The sequence below is a fragment of the Phyllostomus discolor genome, chromosome 2 (assembly GCF_004126475.2).
Source record: "Phyllostomus discolor isolate MPI-MPIP mPhyDis1 chromosome 2, mPhyDis1.pri.v3, whole genome shotgun sequence".
Lineage (NCBI taxonomy): Eukaryota > Metazoa > Chordata > Mammalia > Chiroptera > Phyllostomidae > Phyllostomus > Phyllostomus discolor.
In genome coordinates, this window is record NC_040904.2 from 38,554,728 (window position 1) to 38,574,981 (window position 20,254).

At 36.0% G+C, this 20,254-nt stretch overlaps 1 protein-coding gene across 5 annotated transcripts in view; it reads right to left on the reverse strand.

Moving 5' to 3' along the window:
* Window positions 1-1,944: 1,944 nt before the first annotated feature.
* TBL1XR1 (TBL1X receptor 1) overlaps window positions 1,945-20,254 on the reverse strand; it is a 150,935-nt gene continuing 132,625 nt past the window's right edge. For 4 of the 5 annotated variants that reach the window (XM_036017712.1, XM_036017713.1, XM_036017711.1 and 1 more), the window contains 6 exons: window positions 12,285-12,406; window positions 12,072-12,146; window positions 10,439-10,566; window positions 9,662-9,827; window positions 7,801-7,902; window positions 1,945-6,913 (listed from right to left, as the gene is read on the reverse strand). In XM_036017712.1, coding sequence (XP_035873605.1) covers window positions 6,887-6,913; window positions 7,801-7,902; window positions 9,662-9,827; window positions 10,439-10,566; window positions 12,072-12,146; window positions 12,285-12,406 — 620 coding nt within the window. In that variant the 3' untranslated portion in view covers window positions 1,945-6,886. The remainder of the gene's footprint in view (window positions 6,914-7,800; window positions 7,903-9,661; window positions 9,828-10,438; window positions 10,567-12,071; window positions 12,147-12,284; window positions 12,407-20,254) is intronic. The other variant, XM_028504905.2, reaches the window with a different exon arrangement.

A 20,254-nucleotide genomic window follows, 5' to 3' on the forward strand; every position in this document is an offset into this window, starting at 1 on the left:
ATGCTAAAATATGTCAACCACTTCACTAAAAGCATCTAAAAACAAATTACATAGCTACCGTTTTACGTTAAACTCAATTTGAAGTATGTGGCGACCGCAGGCCTTCGTCGTGAGATCCACTCCACACGTGCAGTCTCCACTTCTGCTGCGGGCTTGCGCTCCGGCCTGTGCTCTACGGGGGCGATACTGCTCGCCAGGCGCCCACGTTGGAAAACCAGATACTTAACTTAGAGTCAAGGAGTTCGTGTGTCGAGTTCCTTTCACTTTTAAAACATCTTTCCCTGTATGTAAATTCAGTCAATAAAAGCTTATATGGAAAAGCACCAGACAATTGTGTAGACTTTTTCAAAACCCCCTGATTTGAACACGTGAGATTCTGGAGGCTGATGTTTTCAAATGTCTGATCTCAGATTGAGTTCAGTGAGACTGGATTTGTAATGCAAGAGTTTCACCATTTGAGGTATCCATTCCGACACTGAATGCAAAGTAGTCCTGCCCAGTACCCTCCAACCTATGCTTTTGATACGTCTTGACAGTGCCCATTATACTTTTTAAAAACAAAAAAAAGAACTGTGGGATCTTTTTCTCTGTAGATTCCACCCCACTGGTGCTAGTTCTTAAAATGTGAATTGTTTGCACAACTGATCATACAAACCCAACAACCAAGAAACATTAATAATTGTCTTCTGTACTTTACTAAAGACTTTGTGTTTAATATATTTTAAATTATAAAGAAATTACAAGGAACTCCTAAAAAATTTAATACAAAAATATTACAAGTTAGGACAAATAGCATTGAGATATGACATTTGAGAAGAAACATGCAGAAAAAGTCGCATAGGGTTAACATTTCATTGTTGACAGAGCGCTCTGGTACAGCAGAGAAAAAGCACCATAAAACTACTGTCCATAGTGTCTTTTCCTCCACTGCGTTTGCAAAGGAATATATTGAGGAAACAGCAAACTTTAACCTGATCTGCTATGTATTTTCATAGGTAAGAAATCTGACCTATTGTATAAAGTATAATAACTATGGAATTAAAAACAACCCCTTCTGTGACTACTCAAATTGATTTCGGCTTTACCTCAAGCTTCTGTGGATTATAATCTTTAGTAGACCAACACTCTTGAAAAAGTGTAAAATGCAGAATATTAACAATCTATGCCATGCAATAAAAGTCAACCCTCTGAAAATGAAAGGCTGTCGGAAAGTTCTAGCAATTGTAGTAGCTTATCATTTAGTAAAACATGTCAAGATTATGCCTGTATTAGTTTCTGCTTAAGGAAATAGAAGGGAAAGGTAAAAGACCTGGAGAATACAAGTTTTTATAAAACAAAACAAAACAAAAATACGAACAATGATTCTTTTTAAAAAGTCTCTAACTCTAAAGGAGTTGGGATTAATTAAAACTGGACGGTGCCTAGTTATCTTTCCTAATAGATTATAAGGTTCTTTTTTGCAACATAAGCAACTACTTAAGGAGAAAAATTATTAGTTAATAGGTTTATATGCAGAAAAAATATCACTAAGAGAGTTGAGCATCCTGCCCTAAAAATCTTCAACAACATACTGTTTTGTGCTCAACTGCATGCTAAGCAAATGAATGAGGTCTATTTTACTTTGACTATGTGAACCAATGTCCTTTAAGTACAACAATTATTTTTCAAAATAATTCAAACGTATGTATTTTTCCTTAGCTGATTAAATGCTCTATTTTTCTTTAATAAAAATAGTAAACAATCCCTTCATTTAAAAAATCTTATCTCCAGCGAGAAGTAATAAAATAGTAAAATTTGTATTTTATCTATGGGCTTACTGTAATGAATATATCTTGGAAAACAATCTATTTATGAAAACAGTGGGTTGGGTTCTTATGGCAGTTGTTATAATCAGTAACACCAGCATGGGAGAGAACAGACAGGTTATGTGTTTTGAAGACTATCTCAGAGCAAAAAAGTTTATTCTGTAATAGAACATTGGAGGAGTAAATGCAATTAAAATGTAAACAGGAAATTGTAAACAAGAAATAGCATCCCTCTCTCTTTACTTGACTAAATAGTCTATACAAACTACATAGATATCAAAGATTTTATATATGTACACAGCCAACATAATATCAAAATATATTTTATTCTGGACCTCTTTCGGATCTGATTCAAATTACAGTTGTCAAAGCAATACAATGCAAAGGGGAACTGCAACAACAACAAAAAATGTGCCTAGAAAGGATAAAGGGTCACAGGGGACAAATCATTGTGATGTGGAACCAAAATACATTGTGAGTGTAATTAACATGGTCCAGGACAGCATAGAACATCTATAATCAGTCTTCCTTACACAATAATCATGAAAACTGAACAATAAAGTTCTTTAACATGTACAAAAAACTGTCATGGGCTGGTTTACACTTTTACAACAGTTTTAAAGTTAACGGGATAACTAAAGAAATGATGCAGACATTTTAATCCAGTGCTATAGGTAGGCTCACAGAATTAGACCCAAAGGATTTGTAAAAATCAGAATTAGAACATTATAGCTACAATGTCAAAGTCAGGATAGAAGAAAATTACTTCTGCATTTAGGGATTACACAGCTACAAAATGCAGTCTGTGGTTTTTGTTTTTAATGAGATGGGTAAGTACATCAGACTAGATACAACATGCAGAATGTTTTTTTTGAACTTATCCAGAAACTCCAAAGAAAACATCATGAAATAGCTTACTAGGAAAAAAAAAGCCTCAGTTATTCACCCTGCTTCAACACTGTCAACATAAAGGCAGAAATAAAGAATGCTATTAATACTTCAGAACTACAGATATAAGACATCAAATTTCTAAATCAGTGTATTAAAAAAAGTGAACACTTCCTCTTTTCTCTCTCTCTTCTACGTTAACTAGAGTCATGTTAAAAAAAGAAACAAACAAACGGATATTGGATGTGACACTTCAGAGCTACTACCGGAAGGAGTAATAATTCATAACCTTCCTACCCTCTTTCCATCCCTGCTGATTCAGAAGGGAAAAAAAAAAAAACAAATAAGCCCACAAACCAACCAGGGTCTCTTGTAGATTTGCTGCTATTCCCCAAAATGTTGGCATTTGCTGCCATGCCACAATGTCGGTCCACTGAAACAGGACTTCTGTGGAAACTTGTCGACAGTAATTCACCAAATCCAAGTACCATCCTTAGCATGTAAGAATAAATGCAGGTTCTATAGATGTGTACAATGTGCTTAAGAAAATGAAATTGTTTTGAGAAGAATAAATAGCACTGCATTTGAAACTTATTTTTCTGCTTCTCTAGTAAAACATTTTGCTCTCATAAAGATGGTCATTTGTGATTCCTTTAAGTAGCAAAAATGCATACTCCTCATTAGGCCTCTATTCAATAGTTTACATTACTCTCAACGAAATCATTCTACATAAACAGCTCCTTAAAAATAGTACTCTCTCATTAAATCTAATTTGACAGAAAGAAGTTTAAGGAAAAAAAGGAGTGCTTTATAAGTTAAGTGAAAATGTACAAATCTTTGGCCTTTCTCTTGACATTTTTATATGTCAAAAAGCAAAACAAAACGAAACAAAAACCTTCATGTAATTCAATCTCATGATTACTTTTGCACCATAATTTGTTTTTTACACCACAAAAGGAGGCACTTTCAGTATCTGTAAAAGGTGTCTAATCCTAAAATATACTTACTTAGGAATAATTACTTAAAAAAGAATTCAACACACTCTAAGACCTATTAGGAAATTAAACACTATCATTTCTAAAACTCATTTGAAAGTCCATGATGGTACCTGATCAACAACAGGGAATGGGCACTGGAACAAATATAGGACCTAATGGGATTTCCAACATGAAGAAGAAAAAAGATTTCCTTTATGATGTTTAAGGGTGACAGCTGCTCTTTAATTCTATGTTAGTTAAGTGAGTATTCTATTCATTCAAGTTTTCCTTTCTATTTTTCTCTATGGTAAGTTTATTACCTACACAACAATGATATATAATGAATACCACAGATAATCTACTGGAATCAGCTGAACTTCAGGAATACGTTCTCAGAAAAAACTAACAGGAAAAATGAGCGAGAACCTCAAATATAAAACTTTATGGGCTGTGGAATCCGGCCTCCTACAATCATGTTACTGCCCAGATCAGAGGCAATCTGGGTGTTATCTGTTGGAGCAGCATCGTGGCACATCAGCAGGCAATGAGGATGTTGAGAACAGCAGCAAAAACAAACAACTGTATGCTCGCAAAGAACCCAGGCCTACAGAATGGATACCTTCCAGATAAAGTTTACACTTAAAAGACCCAAGACATCAGGATAATAAAGCTCTGTATTTATAATCTTTCATATGTCCTATTGTGGCTACTGCGCTTAAGTAAAATAGCTAAAAATTAAAAAAAGAAACAACAACAACAAAACAAAACAGAAAAGATGACAATACCATAAAAACATAGCTGTCTATTTTGGCAGCTATACTGCAGAACTTCTTGACTATCTTTTAATCAGCTGGGGAAAAGTCAATAACTGTATGCAAATGAATAAATTGTCCATATCAAAATACAAAAGTACTATCATAATCACCTCTGACTTTCAGGTTTAAATTCAGTGCAATTGACAAATGCATCACTAAAGGAAAATGCAGCTTAAACATACTCAAAACATTTGTGTCTATTCCTGGGAGCACATTTAAAAATTATTGCACAGATTTTTTTTATTTTTATTTATTTTTTTAAAACAACAACAGAGGTGAACCACAGATGTGGACCTCCAGCAATAAAAGCAGGATTTCAAGTGCCAGATACTCAGCATATTAGGTTTCCTACCTAAGTCACAGGGTAACAGTTGTAAATATCTATAATGTGATCCAAAACCCTAAAAACAGCTGGCACAAAACCATCATGAATGACTGCCTCTTGGGATGTAAATTTTTAAAATATCATTACAGTATCCTAGTCCCCACTAACAACAACTGGGGTACATATGACAATGTATCATGGAATTAAGTGTATTTATTTTCTTTAACAATAGCAAATGCTACCCTACCTTAGTAAAACCAAGACTTGCTTCAATCAGTGCTCTTTCGTAAAAATAGCAAAACAACCAATGCTGAAAATCAAAGCTGCATTACTTGGGTTAATCAGTTTCTACTACTTAAGACATAGGTTAAAATTTTAGTAGTACAGGCCTCAAAATAACTAGTGATGGGAATAGTGTTATAAATTTGCTAAGCTTGATAATAAGCGATTCCTTAACTAAAATCTCTGAGATATAAATTTGACAGCTATCTTCTCCACAGCCGGCTGCCCCGACACAGCCTGTCGGTCCTGCACGCAGCGCCGTGCGGCCACTCTGCTCCCACTTGCAAGTCCTGTGAATGTCTGCTCTTCGCGGCATGAGCGCAAGAGGAGGCGGGATCTAGAATCTACATCCGTAAGGAACTGCTTGATGTCATCAACAGAGTAAAAGACATGGTATAGTAGTGATTACTGGGAAAAAATAGCAGCTTAAATCTATCTATATTTGAAAAAATGTAGTCACAAGTACCACAAATGCAGAATCAGAGCAGCAGGGAGGTTAGTGCAATTGTATTAAGAAAAGAAAAACTCTGAATCACTGCTATTTAAAAACACCTTGAAGCAAGTCTTTTGTTTTAAAGATTGTTTTTAAACTAAGGTAGCTAACATTTTGCCATGTAATGGCAGTGTTATATGCCGTTATCTTGCTTTGTATAAAAAATAATAATTGAGAGATTTTTAATACTGGAGTTTCATTACATTACATATTTAAGCTTCTACACAGAATGATGGACACTTGAAGAAGCTAATCCTTATCCAGAAACATTTTAATCTCTTAAAAAACAAAGCAAAAACAAACATATAAACAAACAACAAAACCCCAAACCTACTTTGCTCCTCTTCACAATAGTGCACATTTTAACCATAATTTAGTTATGGCTACAAAACATCAGAAGATTTTTTTATGCATCTTCTCTATGGTATTTAAAAAAAAAAACTTTTGTGCCCTTCTAGTCTCTCATTGGCAGAAATATGTCCCAAAAAAGAAACTACTGTATTTAAGCCACATCACAAAAAAAACCCCACAAAACAAAACAAACAAAAAACAGAGCATAATACCCTTTTACTGATGTGTCTTACAAATTGACACGACCGAAGTCATGTATTTTCATTTAATTTTGAATTTCCCCTTCCACAACATGCACCAATTGAATATATGCTCTGGGAGCCATAAAATGTACCAAACATTTATCTTTTCAAAAGAATGCATTAAAATATTTTTTAAGAATTTTTTGTTTAAAAGGTGAAAAAAAATATAAACAAGAAACTGATTCACTCCCTTACTTCATGCATCCATAAACTAAACCAAAAACAAAGTTTAAAAGCAAGGACAAACTACTGCTGCAGGTTTTTGTTAAGTCCATTTTCTCTGTACATACATACTCTCAACTGCTTAACTACTGAAGGGAAAAAAGAATATAATCCGTGGTGTCTGCTGATTCAAAGGGGAGAAACAAGGCTGTCATTAGTATCCAAAAAACCGGTACATGTATGGGCTGCTTTTATAATGCATATTCCTTTCTTCTGTTTTTCATATCCCAAACTTCTAAATGCTATTTTAGGGGCACAGCAGATTAGATTCCAGCACTTGGTGAACAGAATTCACAAGCTGTGACAAAATTCTGTCATCTTCAGGGTGCAATTTTGTTTATATACACTGTATGTATATATTTCTGTTAGATTTGGCTGCAGTGGACTGGCCATGGTTCGAGTGGGACTATAGCAGTCACAGGTCAGGGACAGTCGTTTTGGCTATGTACACATTCATAGTCGGTCCATGGCTTCCAACTAGTAGCGCTATTTCCGAAGATCTAATACACAAACCTGTAAGAAATTTAAATAATCAACCAGTATGTTAAGAACTTCATTGTACATTTTCAGCTTAACTTTTCTACAGTACAGTTTGAAATCTATTTCTTGGTGCCAAGTTCATGAAACTGGTAAAGCAACAGTGACCGTGGCAATGGGCACTTAACAAACAGAAATCAGATAAATTGTTTAAGTGGCCAGAGGAAACAATGATGGGCTAACACTACAGAGGAAGAACTATGTTAAAATTTTGAAGACTTACCAGTACTCTGTTAACTAGGAAGCAGGAAAAAATACACTCAAAATAGACCATTTCCGGTCTCTTGGGTCTTAACAAAAGACACTACAGATCACATTTAGCCACAGCTTCAGTAACTAGCTAACGACTATCCCCGTTTCATCTTCCCTTTGCTTTTTTACAGCTTTAGAAGCCATAACTGGCATTTCTGTGAAGAGCTGGCCAATCTCATCCTCAACGTCTCTCAGGATCACACACCCTCAGATACAGAACTGCCTCTATTAGCCCCTCCCTAGGCCACCAACACTTCTGCAGGGAAGGAAAAGTAAAAACAGGCACTGGAAATTAAAATCTCTCAGAGTGGTATTCTGCTATACTTAACTTCACTAATAAATGTTTACTCTAAAAATAACTGTCCATTTCTTGAATATGAAGACACTCTTTTGGCAAAGGTAGCCTAAATGTTGCTTACATTACTTGAATGAAATGAACATGAAAAGTCTACCGCCTTCAGTAAAAAAAGATCAATACCATATCATGACATTTATTTTGAAAAGAGCACTAAGCCGCATTTATTCACTGTGCGCATGCACACACACACACACACACACACACACACACCCCTACCCACCCCACCCCTTTGGAAACACTGTGTAACACTTACTGAACCATCTGATGCACTGGCTCCAACCTTGTCTCCTGCTGCATTCCAGCAAACTTCAAATATTCCACCTGTTCCCCTATAGCTGTGAACTAGAGCACCTGTCTAAAAAATGAAAAACAGAATTTTATAAATATTAACATATTGAGGAAAGACTATTATAAGGCTTTATTTCCAACAATCAAGGGTAGGACTTAGCTTCGAATCCAAAATAAATGCAAGTTCTAAAATACTAGAGCCCTGGCTGGGGTGGCTCAGTGGATTGAGCACCGACCTGCAAAGTGAAAAGTCACCAGTTCAATTCCCAGTCAGGGCAACATGCCTGGGTTGCAGGCCAGGTCCCCACTAGGGGGGCATTAGAGAAGCAACTGATTGATGTTCCTCTCCCTTTCTCCCTCCCTTCCCCTCTCTCTAAAAATAAATAAATAAAATCTTTAAAAAATAAAAATAGAAAAAAAAAATACTAGAAATGTGATTTGATGATCTTTTCATGAAAAGGTAACACCAGTCTGCTCTGAAGAGATCATTCACACACACGTTCAGTTTCTCCAGTATTGACAACCATTCCTAGCTAAGGTACCTTTGGCCTCTTTGACACAGTTAACGGCTAGAAGTGAACATTCAATGTATGACTCGAAACAAATTTTTGATTATGTTATTAAAAAATGCATTAAGTTTGCAAACAAACAAATGCAAACAAACAAAATTAAGTCAAAATTTCTTTGTCAAACACCCTAATGAGGAAGCATAATAAACTTAGTAAAAACAATTTCTGTGTGAGTCTGTTAGGTATTCTATATTAAACTGAATAGCCTCCTAAGCTACAGGAGTTACAGTAGAAGCTAAAAGAACATACATATATTATTCTTGAAAAATGATATAAAATTTTTTAAAAGTATAACTAGGAACACTAACAATTTCATCATCAATTTAGCTGAATCATAAGTATAACTAAATTATTTTATTCCTTCAGCAATAAAACCAAAATCATTCAACTGCCAGCAAATAATTAAAAACTCAATACAAAAATGTACTGTCCTAACAAACTAGTCATTAAGCAGGTCAAAGGTCAAAGGTTCTGCTGCGAGAAACTGGAAAACAATGAAGAATATCCCTCTAGAGTTCTGCCCTGACAAACCAGGAAATCATCTCTCATCGTATTTTGTCATATATAATGCACTCACATGTTTTTGGCCCAAGCTTTCAGGAAAAACATAATTTTTGTTTTAATTTTTTAATTCAATCTTTTATACTTATTTATATTTGGATACTTGGGTTTTTTTTGCATCATCGTATTCCAGTGTATTATTTTGCATACCGATATGCTACTGCTTCTAGAGTTACACTTGTATCACATAAGCCTAAATAAAAAATTAGAACCATTTATATAGATACAGAATTAGTACTACCCATGTATAATGTGCATCCTGATTTTCCCTTAAAAATTTGGGTAAAAAAGTGAACATTATACACAGAAAAATATGGTAACCGAACAGGTCAAATTGGAGGTAGCAAACCCACCTAAAACAACACGTCAGCCAGACATGTACCTGGTAAATACCTCCCCAGACAGCCAACCCTAAGTATATCACCAAGGTGAAAGACTGATAACCAAAAAAGAAAAGGAAAATTTGTATAGGCTGGTGCTTCTTATTAAATAAACAATTCTGACTATTCAAAATAGCTCAGGGGGCCAAATATATGGAGACGAAAGATGACTTGACTTCAGGTGGTGGGCACAATGCAACATACAGCCCACAGGTCCTGGAAATGTACTCCTGAAACCAGTATGACTCTATGAACCAATTGCCCCAATAAATTTAATTAAAAATTAAAATAAAGAAATAAAATAACTTGCACATACCTGTGTGTTCCAGATGTGTACACATTTGTCAAAAGAACCACTTGCCAGATACCTGCCATCAGGGCTGAAAGCTACACTGTACACAGGCTCTTGGTGTTTTGTCAAAGTATGGATGCAAATTCCTCGGTCTACATCCCACAATCTAACAGTAGAGTCAAAGGATGCACTGACAGGAAGAAGGAAAAGATATAATTTTATAAATAATGAAATAGTCCTAGGCCCACCCCTGATGTAAAATTTTCAAGCATTCCTAAGAGCTAGCCACAAATTCCCTCTGAGCAGCGGACTGGACTGCTAGGAAGAAGGTGTTCTAGAAACAAACCCACACTGAGAAGAGGCAGCATCAGGACATCTCCAAGTCCTGAGTTGGAAAACATAAATGAGCTAACCCCCACTATATTCCTTTGCCCTTTAAATAATTCCTTTTTATTGATCCATGGTTAAATACTTCCTTTATATTGATCCACGGTTTTGAATACAGTATTGACTATATTTTTTAACTTTATAGCTTTTTTTAATGTTGAAGAAAAATTTTATTGTACTGTGCCTCAATTACTGGAGTAATCATAAGAAAATATCTGATATCCCCAGAACAAGAAAAAAACTCTATTATGACCTGAAATAATGAAACTCCATTTAAAAGCCCATTAAAAAAAATATTCCTTGTAAGATAGATACATTCCCACTTCATGGACTGTTCCGTAATTTTCTGTCACATTTATTATAAGTTTCATTTGTATAAGACTAATAAAATAAAGAATAACACACAAATATTACCTTGCTAACATAAGGTTGGCATTTGGATTATTTGTCCCTGGCCCTGTTGGACTCCACTTGATAGTATAAATTTCTTTATTATGTGCTTGCAAATCATGGACACAATTGTCTTGTTTCATACTCCATATCTAAGCAAAAAAAAATTTTTTTATATAATTATTTTTCCATACAAAAAGTATACTACCAATTCAAAATATAAGTGGTATAACCAAAACAATGTTTATAGAAATCAAGGAAATATCTGGAAAGAAATTAAAATGGAGAATATATTTAATATTTATTTTTTTTAAATGACAGCCCTTTCCAAATATTCACTATTGTGAGGCTTCAGGACTGAATAAACTGTAGTTCTAAGATTATTTTTAATAGCTTTAGGTGCTATAAACTAACATTCATAAAGCTCCTTGCATAACGTTTCTAAAATGTTTAAGGCATTGGTTTTTATGCTGTCCCTTAAATAGGGATCAACATTATAAATTGCAATTAGAATTTAAATCAAGAAATATTTTGCAAGAGAAAACAGATAAGCAACTTACAAATAAAATAATGAGATTTATGTTGAAAACAAAACATAGGCAACAATAGTGGAAAGAAGCCAAGCAGGACTACATAAAACTAAAAAGCCTCTGCACAGCAAAGGATATCATCAATAAAGTAAAATAAAAAGGCTACCTACAAAATGGGAGAAAATATTTGCACAGCATATATCCAGTATAGGGCTAATTTCCATGAAAATATAAGGAACTCCTCCTACAGCTCAACAGCAAAAAACTTACATTGCTAGAAAAGCATCTTTACCAGGATTGTTTACAAGAAAGCCCATGCTTGAGAAAAACCACCTAACTAAAGGCAGAGCAGGTATTTAAGGAAAATAAGCTACTAGGTTACCAAGGTCACATTTAGTCTGTTCATGGAAGGAGGGAAAGCAGTTTTCCCTAATGATTATGCCAGCTCTAAAGGTCATCATGTCTGCAGTCACCAGCATTGCAAAGTCAAGAATAAAATTATTTTCAGTGATTAGTGTATTGCAGGAAAGGGCTTCATTAATTTTGGAGGTTAGTATTAGGTTGCTCTTTATATCACAATGTGTTTTCCTTCTCACTGTGGTATATGATGTGCAGAGGTGTTAGTTTTGCTTCTAGTCATACAACAAGAAAAATGTAAACTCATGTTGAGGTGTGGACACTGGCATGTCAATTAGGCTCACCCACCCAGTAAGTGATTCTCTGCTACCTTATTAGTTTCTGGGCAACAGTGACACACATGAACACCACAGCAAAATCAAATTCATACAATGTACAGAATCTCAAAGTCATGAATGTTGCAGAGATGTTTGTAACTTATCAGTCAAATCTTCACATGTGCGAATATACTTATTGCACTGATATAAGACTTTCTAATAATGAGGACAGTTTCTAGGTATCATAATTCCCATCATGCAGCCATCCTTTTCAGGGAATTTATTTGCTATACTCAAGCATTTGAAATACTTCACAAAAGAAAACATAAAAAACAAGGTTTAAGTACTCAACAAACTGCAAGAAAAGATATTTGAAACAGTGTTCAAACAGCCTGAGCAGCGACACCACATGGAGATGTTCTCCATCCCACTTCTCCCCATTATCCAAATTACCTTCAAAGTCATGTCATCAGAACAGGAGGCCAGAAGATTGCCAGTTGGGTCCCATTTGATAGCATTTACTTCATTCTAAAAACAACAGTATTCACATTACAAGAGTAAATATTCACATTTTCACTTGATGGACTCGGTTACTCATACTTCAAAACCACTCTGAAATGTTACTTATTCATCACAATCACTTTAAAGGCAAAAAATGTTTCTCACCGTGTGTCCCTGGAATGTTTTAATAGGTCTGTCTTGTCCTAATTTACAGACATGAATGCACATGTCTGTACTACAGGAAGCGAAGGTGTTGTTGCTCTGCCAGTCGACATCCAGTGCCGGTGCTGCAAAGGAAAAAAGGCCAGGTCTGCATCCGTCCCACATGCACTGAAATCTGGGTCCCCTCATTTAAACCACAGCTGGATATTTTGTATGCTAACGGAAATATAACTCTGTACTTTTAAAAGTAGAGTTTTAAAGAACTCTATCTAAGTATCAAAACCATTAATAAAATTTCAGTTTAGTTGCTTCTATGTTAGACACAACCTAAGAGAAAGTACACTCGCCTGGTAATGAGGAGGTTAGTTCCCAAGAGTGTACTCTGTGAATTACTAGCACTGGATTTTTGGTTTCTCATTCGTAAATGATAAAATTAAACATGATGCTATACTTTTTATTTCTAAAATTCTTTTGAGTGTTCAATGAAAACAAAGCCTTGGTTTTGCCACTCTCTAACTAGCTGTGGGCCCTAAGCAAGTCACTTAATTTCTCATGTATTTTCCTCATCTAAAAAATGGGAATAAAATCTTTAAGCTTGTGAAAATCAAGTGAGATGATATGTATGGAAAATACTTTGTAAATTATAAGTTACACAAATATTACACTAAATGCATATCATTCCCAGTAGCTACTCAATAAATGGAATACTGTACACAATTCACAACGCATCATCTTCTAAGAGATTCCCATCAAATACTTTTTAGACTCTATATCACTGAATTTCAAACCTCTGAGGCTCAAAGAGTGGCTGACATTTAACACTTATTTTAGCTTTACTATGATTAAAGATTCCTTTCATTTTCCCCTGCTGCAAGGTGCAGACTCTATAATTAGTAACGCAATTAAGGTAACGATAGCCAGTAATCAGGGTAGGCAAGAGGAAAATACCAAAACAATGGATTTAGAGCAGGAGTGGACACTCTAGGGCCCATGCCAAGAACAATTTTTGTATTTTAATTGGTTACAAAGGAAAAAATACCAAAACTCTACATCTGATCAAAAGAAGACCCATGAATGTGAAAACCATACAAAGTTCAAATTTTGGTGTCCATATAGAAAGTTTTATTAAAACCCAGCCAAGCTCCTTAGGTTACATACTATCTGTGGCTGCTTTTGCATTACAAGGGCAGATCTGACTAGTTGCAACAAAGATTCTATAGCTTACAAAGACTAAAAGTTATTTTCTGAACCTTTACAGAACAAGTTTACCAATTAGAGGAGAACAAAGAAAAACAGGAAGGTTTAAATTTAAGCTGTGTATTCTCATTATTAGAGATATAAAGCACTTAATAAAGAAGGTCAGAAATGGTGTCGATGGGAAGGGAAAAACAAAGCCACTCTGTGTATACCTAATTACAGTAGTAAGTGGCGATGTTGAGACTAAACATATTCTAAGTAGGTGTTTTGAGCACTGTTAGAATGATAAGCCAAAGAGTATGTCATATGTGAAAGCTTGCAACTATGGAAAACGGCAGCTATAAGAAAGAAAAAAGAAGAATTAAAGCATTATGACTCAAAGAAATATTTAATCAGGATTTTCAGAACTATAACAAGACATTTTTTTTTTTTAAATAAAGAACAACAGGCAACAGTGAAACTGATTTCATTAACTGGCTAGAGACAAACCAGGAAAAACACTAAGATCCAGAGTATGGCTCAAGGAAGCTAATGGTAGTATATGGCTAGACATTATTGAAGAACTAGTGTTGGGTAAATTTCCACAATGAAAAACCAGAAATCAGGACACTACCTGGACTGAGTCAGTAAAAAGGAAAAGTAATACTTACAAGATGGAAAAACACATGTTTAATAGAAACTTACTATGCAGGGGGTATGAAATATTAAATCCTCACCTCAAATAACCTCATAAAAAATACAGTGGCACATAAAAATATTGGCATAAGTATGTCTTTTGTACAAAAATTTCAAATTGTAATTTGAAATTAAAAATTAAAGCCACCAGATTAAAAAAAAAAAAAAAAAGGACATACTTTTAGAGCAGGCAAGCAAAGTGAACTGCCGTGACTATCACTGTCACAAGGCACTGCTACTCTGGGTGGTTCCGGTCCCCTCCCCGTAGAACTCTTCACCTCTGCTGTGTCCAGTCCCAGCTTCTGAGTGCTTTGGGTGCTACGGGCTCCCAGGGGCAAACTTCTTCAGAGAACCACCCTGCACTGCTATCTACTATAGCAGATGTGGCTAGCACCCAATAGCTGGTGGTGCAAGAGGAAGAAGACCAGGTTAAAAAAACTAGCACCCATGGCTCAAAATGAGAACAATTCTGAGTTGCAAACACACACTCTAGAGCTGCATCTGGATCAGGCTGCAAATGGGCCGGCTTCACCAGAAACTCCTCCCTTCCATCCCATTTTGCTTCCCACAGCTCCTCACTTATTTCTCCTGGAAAGGTTCCCTTTAATAATTCATTTCACTCAAATGACTGGCTCAAGATCTGCTTCTGAGAGAATCCAACTTAAACCAGCCAGTAAATAAACATACAGACCAGCCCTGGCCTTGTGCTGATCCCCAGCCAAGGCACATACTGGGGGCTGTGGGTTCGATCCCTGGTCAGGGCATGTGCAGGCGGAAACCGACTGATGTTTTCATCTTCCTCCCTCTCTCTCTAATCAATAAACATATCCTCAGATGAGGATTAAAAAAAGTTAAACAAAAATACAGGCTAACTTTGATCTGTGTGTGGACCCTGCTGCTGCCTGTGTGCATCACAACTTCCCAGAGCAACACAGGTGGGGGGGACTGTCCTGTTCATCTGACACCTTGCTATAATCAGGCCCATTCCCTACTGCACTCTGTCCTCCTATGCTCTGCACCCAGCAAGCTGACTCTCTCAAATTACATATTCCAGCCTCCTGTGCCTCAGGTTTCCAGAAGGGCTCACACATAAGAAGACACTGTCAAGAGCCCAAGGTCAAGAGAAAGAAAGAAGACAGACAATTTTACTCCCATTTCTCCCTTTCAATAGCTAGGTTTACTCCACGGCGCCTGTTCTTGCCAGATAGCCTCTCCTCTAAGGTTCCAATTCACATTGAGTATTTGGATCCTGCTGCCTTCTCTAAGTCTTAGGTTTCCGGCAGTTGTTAAACTCTGAGTCACCTCTTACTCCTCTGTTTTTCACTCTTTCAGCATCTCTGCAACTATTTCCTTGTATTAAATTCTCTCTCTTGGATTACCTGGTTTAGGTTCTGCTCTTGAGGCTGGAATATGACTCAGTAGCTATTTACACTACACTTTCATTCTGACATTAAATATATTACTTAAGCTATTTCAAAAACAATTGTAACAAAAGGTTCCTTAGATAAATAATTTGTTCAAGTGTTAAGAAAAAAAAGAACTGAAAAATCAAATTAATTTAGAAGACAAAAGGTATAATAAAGTGCTATAAAGAAGGCCAAGTATCTATAATGACACACAAGAATATTAATTTTGTTCAGGGCTGTCTGCAAAATGTTAGGTAGGAGAAAATAGGAGGTACAGTTCCAACAAATAAACTGTTAGGTTCAAAACAAAACAGAAACAATCTGTGTAACCAGGTAAAGATAACTGGAGGAAGCCGGGGCAACATGAGTTGCATGATTAATGTTTCTGCGATATGCCTGGCTCGTAAGATGCAAAGGTTATAAACTGTTGTAATTTAAGAATTCCTCCTTACTTTATATTTCGTTCTAAAATAAAATGCATCTAGGTAATACAAGTTCTTTAGGATAGAAATAGACTTCTGACGTAAAACATACATTTATGTAAGCAATATATTAGGGGTGTGATCGTTATTACTGGTCTCATTTTACTTATGATAAGAGTCTAAGAAAAGTTAATTTGCCCAGGGTTACACAAAGTTTTAAAATCCTGAAACTAAGATTCAAATTTCTGTGTCCTACAACTTTTATTTATTTGTGTTAACCTGTGCATCCTTGGTAAGTTAAAAAAGTAATGAACAAACCTATGAGGACAGAGAAGAAAGGCATTCATTACTTATTTTTTAAATAGTTTTATTCATATATAATTTACATACCATAAAATCCATCCATTCAAAGTATATAATTCAATGGCTTTTGACATATTACATTATAAATTTTAAAATATTGTGTTCATATGTCACATAAAATTTGTTATTTTTTAAAGGATTTCTAAGATTTTTATTTATTTTTAGAGAGAGAGGAAGGGAGGAAGAAAGAGAGGGAGAGAAACATCACTGTGCGGTTGCCTCTCATGCACCCCCTCCTGGGGACCTGGCCCGCAACCCAGGCATGTGCCCTGACTGGGATTCGAATCAGCATCCCTTTGTTTTGCAGGCCAGCACTCGATCTACTGAGCCACACCAGCCAGGGTAAATTTGTCATTTTATTAAGTGTACAATTCAGTGGTATTAATTACATTCATAATGTTGTGCAACCATCACCACTATTTCCAAAACTTTCTCACCACTCCAAACTAGTATAGAAACTCTAACCATTAAGCAATAAGTCACCATTTCTCCCACTCCCAGCCTCTGTTAACCTCTAATCTTTACCTTTTGCCTCTGTGAATTTGCTTATTGTAGTTGTTTTCTGTAAGTAGAATGTTTGTTCATTTGTGTCTAGGTTCCTTCATTTAGCATAAATGTGTACAAGGTTCACTGATAGTGCAGCATGTCTCAGAACTTCATTCCTTTTCAGGGCTAAATAATAATCCACTGTCCATAGAGACCACATTTTGTTTGTCCATCCATGTGTTGATGGACACTGGATTGTTTTCACCTTCTGGCTACTGTGAACAATGCTACTGTGAATACTAACATATAAGAATTTATTCAAGCCCCTGATTTCCATTCTTCTGGATGTGTATCTGGGAGTAGCACTGCTAGGTCACATGGCAACTCTATTTAGCTTTCAGAGTAAGTGCCCTGCTGTTTTCCAGTGAATGTACCATTTACATGACCACTGGAAGAGTGTAAGGGGTCCTAATCGCTCCACATCTTCATGAATGTTGTTACATTTCATAGTTGTCCTACTAAAGGGTATGAAGTGGTAACTCATTGTAACTCATCTGTAATCGTGATTTATGCTTCATACAAGAGTGTGCACAGAAGAACATTAAGTACAGGAATTAAAATACAGTAATTTAAAAAACATAGTAGACTTCCATTTCTGGTCAAGATGGAGTGACAGGGAACTTATTTATCTCCTGCCCTAAACAACCAAAAAAATTACAGAATATATGAAATCATAATTCAAGACACTGGACATTAGGAGACAAAGGATTCGCCTCAGAAATTTCAGGAGAGAAGGGAAACCCAACTATCAATGTGCCCTCAGAATTGCCCAAGGTTACAATCTGAGGGGAGAAAAAAAAAAAAGTCCAGGGCTTGGCACAGGAAATAGCAAAATCCCTAGCCCAGGGGCGTCAAACTCATTTTTCACTGGGGGCCGCATCAGCCTCTCGGTTGCCTTCGAAGGGCCGAATGTAATTTTGGGACTGTATAAATGTAACTACTTAGCAGTTAAACGAGAGATTGCCAGATAGAAACAAGGTGCCAGGCTGGATAAATCAAGGTGGTAAGCCAGACTCACCGATTCAGCCCTCGGACCCTGTGTTTGCCACCTGTGCCCTAGACAGACATCCATGGAATTTCTGAGTTGAACTGACAATGCTCAAAATCTGGGGAGACAAAGGCAACTAGAATGCCCAGGACAGTACTGGAAAGGGGAGAGCTGTGCAGAGAGCTCTAAAGATCTGCAATGAGTCCTACTCACATATTCTGCTGAGTACTAATGAGCAGAAGTGTGTGAGGATACTAGCTGAGACCTGGGAATGAAAAATTAAAAAGAGATGCAAAAAAACAATGCCTGAAATGCAAGACTGGGAATAGTGCCTATATCTACCAGTCAGACTAGAAACCTCATGACTCATGGAATACTCATTAGAGTACACTTAAGGCTTTTGCCTCAGTGCTAAGGAAAGAATCAGCCCTAAATTGAGTACTGTTTCACTGCCCTTTAACAAGCTTCTAAGCAAGACCCAAAAGGATCAAACCATTTCTTGTGTTCCAGGTCAAGTTCATGAATATTTTTATAAGAATACAAAAATATCCAGCAACCAGCAAGGCAAAATTCAGAACATCTCACTTCCAATCAAAAGTAACAAGGCATGCAAATCTGCAGGAAAATATGGCCCACATAAAGAAAAAAATCATGGTGGAATTAGCAAAGACATCAAAGCAATTGCAACTACAGTTAGCCATTGAATAGTGCAGACAGTGACCCCCTCTTGTGCAATCAAACATCTGCGTGCAACCTTTGACTCTCCAAAAACTCAACTGTGGTATCTGGAGGGCATCGTTCTAGAAACCCTGCAAATACTCAAAATCCCTGGATGTTCAAGTCCCTTACATAGAGTGGTGTAGGAAAATGCAGTTGGCCCTCTGCATCTGAGAGTGTGTGCATCCATGAATACAAAACCTAAGGATATGGATGGACGAATGTGTATTTACTGAAAAAAATCTGCATATACATAGACCCATGCAACTCAAACCCATGTTCTTTAAAGGTCAACTATAAATACCATATCTTCAGGTAATTAAGTAGAGACATGAAAAATTTGTAAAAAACCTAAATCAACCTTCTAGAGATAAAAACTGAAATGTAAAATGAAAAATGCACTAGATAGGATAAACTGCAAATTTGACATTACAGATGAAAAGTATTTTGTGGAGTGGGAAACAGCACAGAAATAATCCAACATTTAAAAACAAAATAGAAAGACCAAAAAAGAACAAACAGAGCATCAGCAAATTGTAGGATGTCAAGCAGACTAATAAATATGTAATAAGAATCTCAGGTTGGGGGGGGGCGGTGAAAAAAAGGTCAATTTTTTTTACTTTAATTTGCAGAAAATTATGAACCAATATATTTAATTAGTTCCGAGGACAACAAACATGAAGGAAACATTACCAAGGTATGATACTCAAATTTGTCAAAATGACTGGTAAGAAGAAACTCTTAAAAAAGAAACCAGGGAAAACAAGACAATCATGGACAGAGTAGTAAGGATGAAAATGGTAGCAATTTCAAATAAAAAATAAATAAAGAATGAAACATTTTCTTTAAAGTACTGAAAGAAACAAAACCCTATAAACCCCAGAATTATATACCCAACACAAATCTTTCAAAAATGACAGTGAGATAAAGATTTGTTCAGCTGTACAAAATCTAAAAGAATTCATCAGCATCAGATCTGCACTATACGAACTGTTCAAGTACTTCAGGCAAAAAAGAAATTACAACAAATGGAAATACGTATCTATGCAGAGGAATGAACTGTTAAAAATGGAGCTATGGGAGCAAAACCTATTTAATGATTTAATCTCTTTTAAATATTACTTGAAGGTAGCGGGTACCTTTAATGAAGATGTGTACTATACATCCTAACGTAACCATTAAAATAAAAAACTTGCCCTGGCTGGAACAGCTCAGTGGATTGAGTGCGGACTGCGAACCAGGCATCGCAGGTTCGATTCCCAGTCAGGGCACACGCCTAGGTTGCAGGCCATGGCCCCCAGCAACTGCACATTGATGTTTCTCTCTCTCTTTCTCTCTCCCTTCCCTCTCTAAAAATAAATAAATAAAATCTTTAAAAAAAAAAAACAAACTTAAGTTATTAACCCACCAAAGGAGGGAAAATATAATCATAAAAATACTTAACCCAAAAGGAGGCAGAAAAAGAGATATAGAAATATTAATCTAAATATAATTACATCAATGATCACATTAAATGGAAATGTCCTAAATATTATCATTAAAAGACAAAGACTGACACCGAATAACAAGTAGTATATGCTGCCTGCATAAAATACACTTCAAATATAAAGACATCAATAGATTGAAAGTAAAAGGATGGGAAAATATGTACTATGCCAG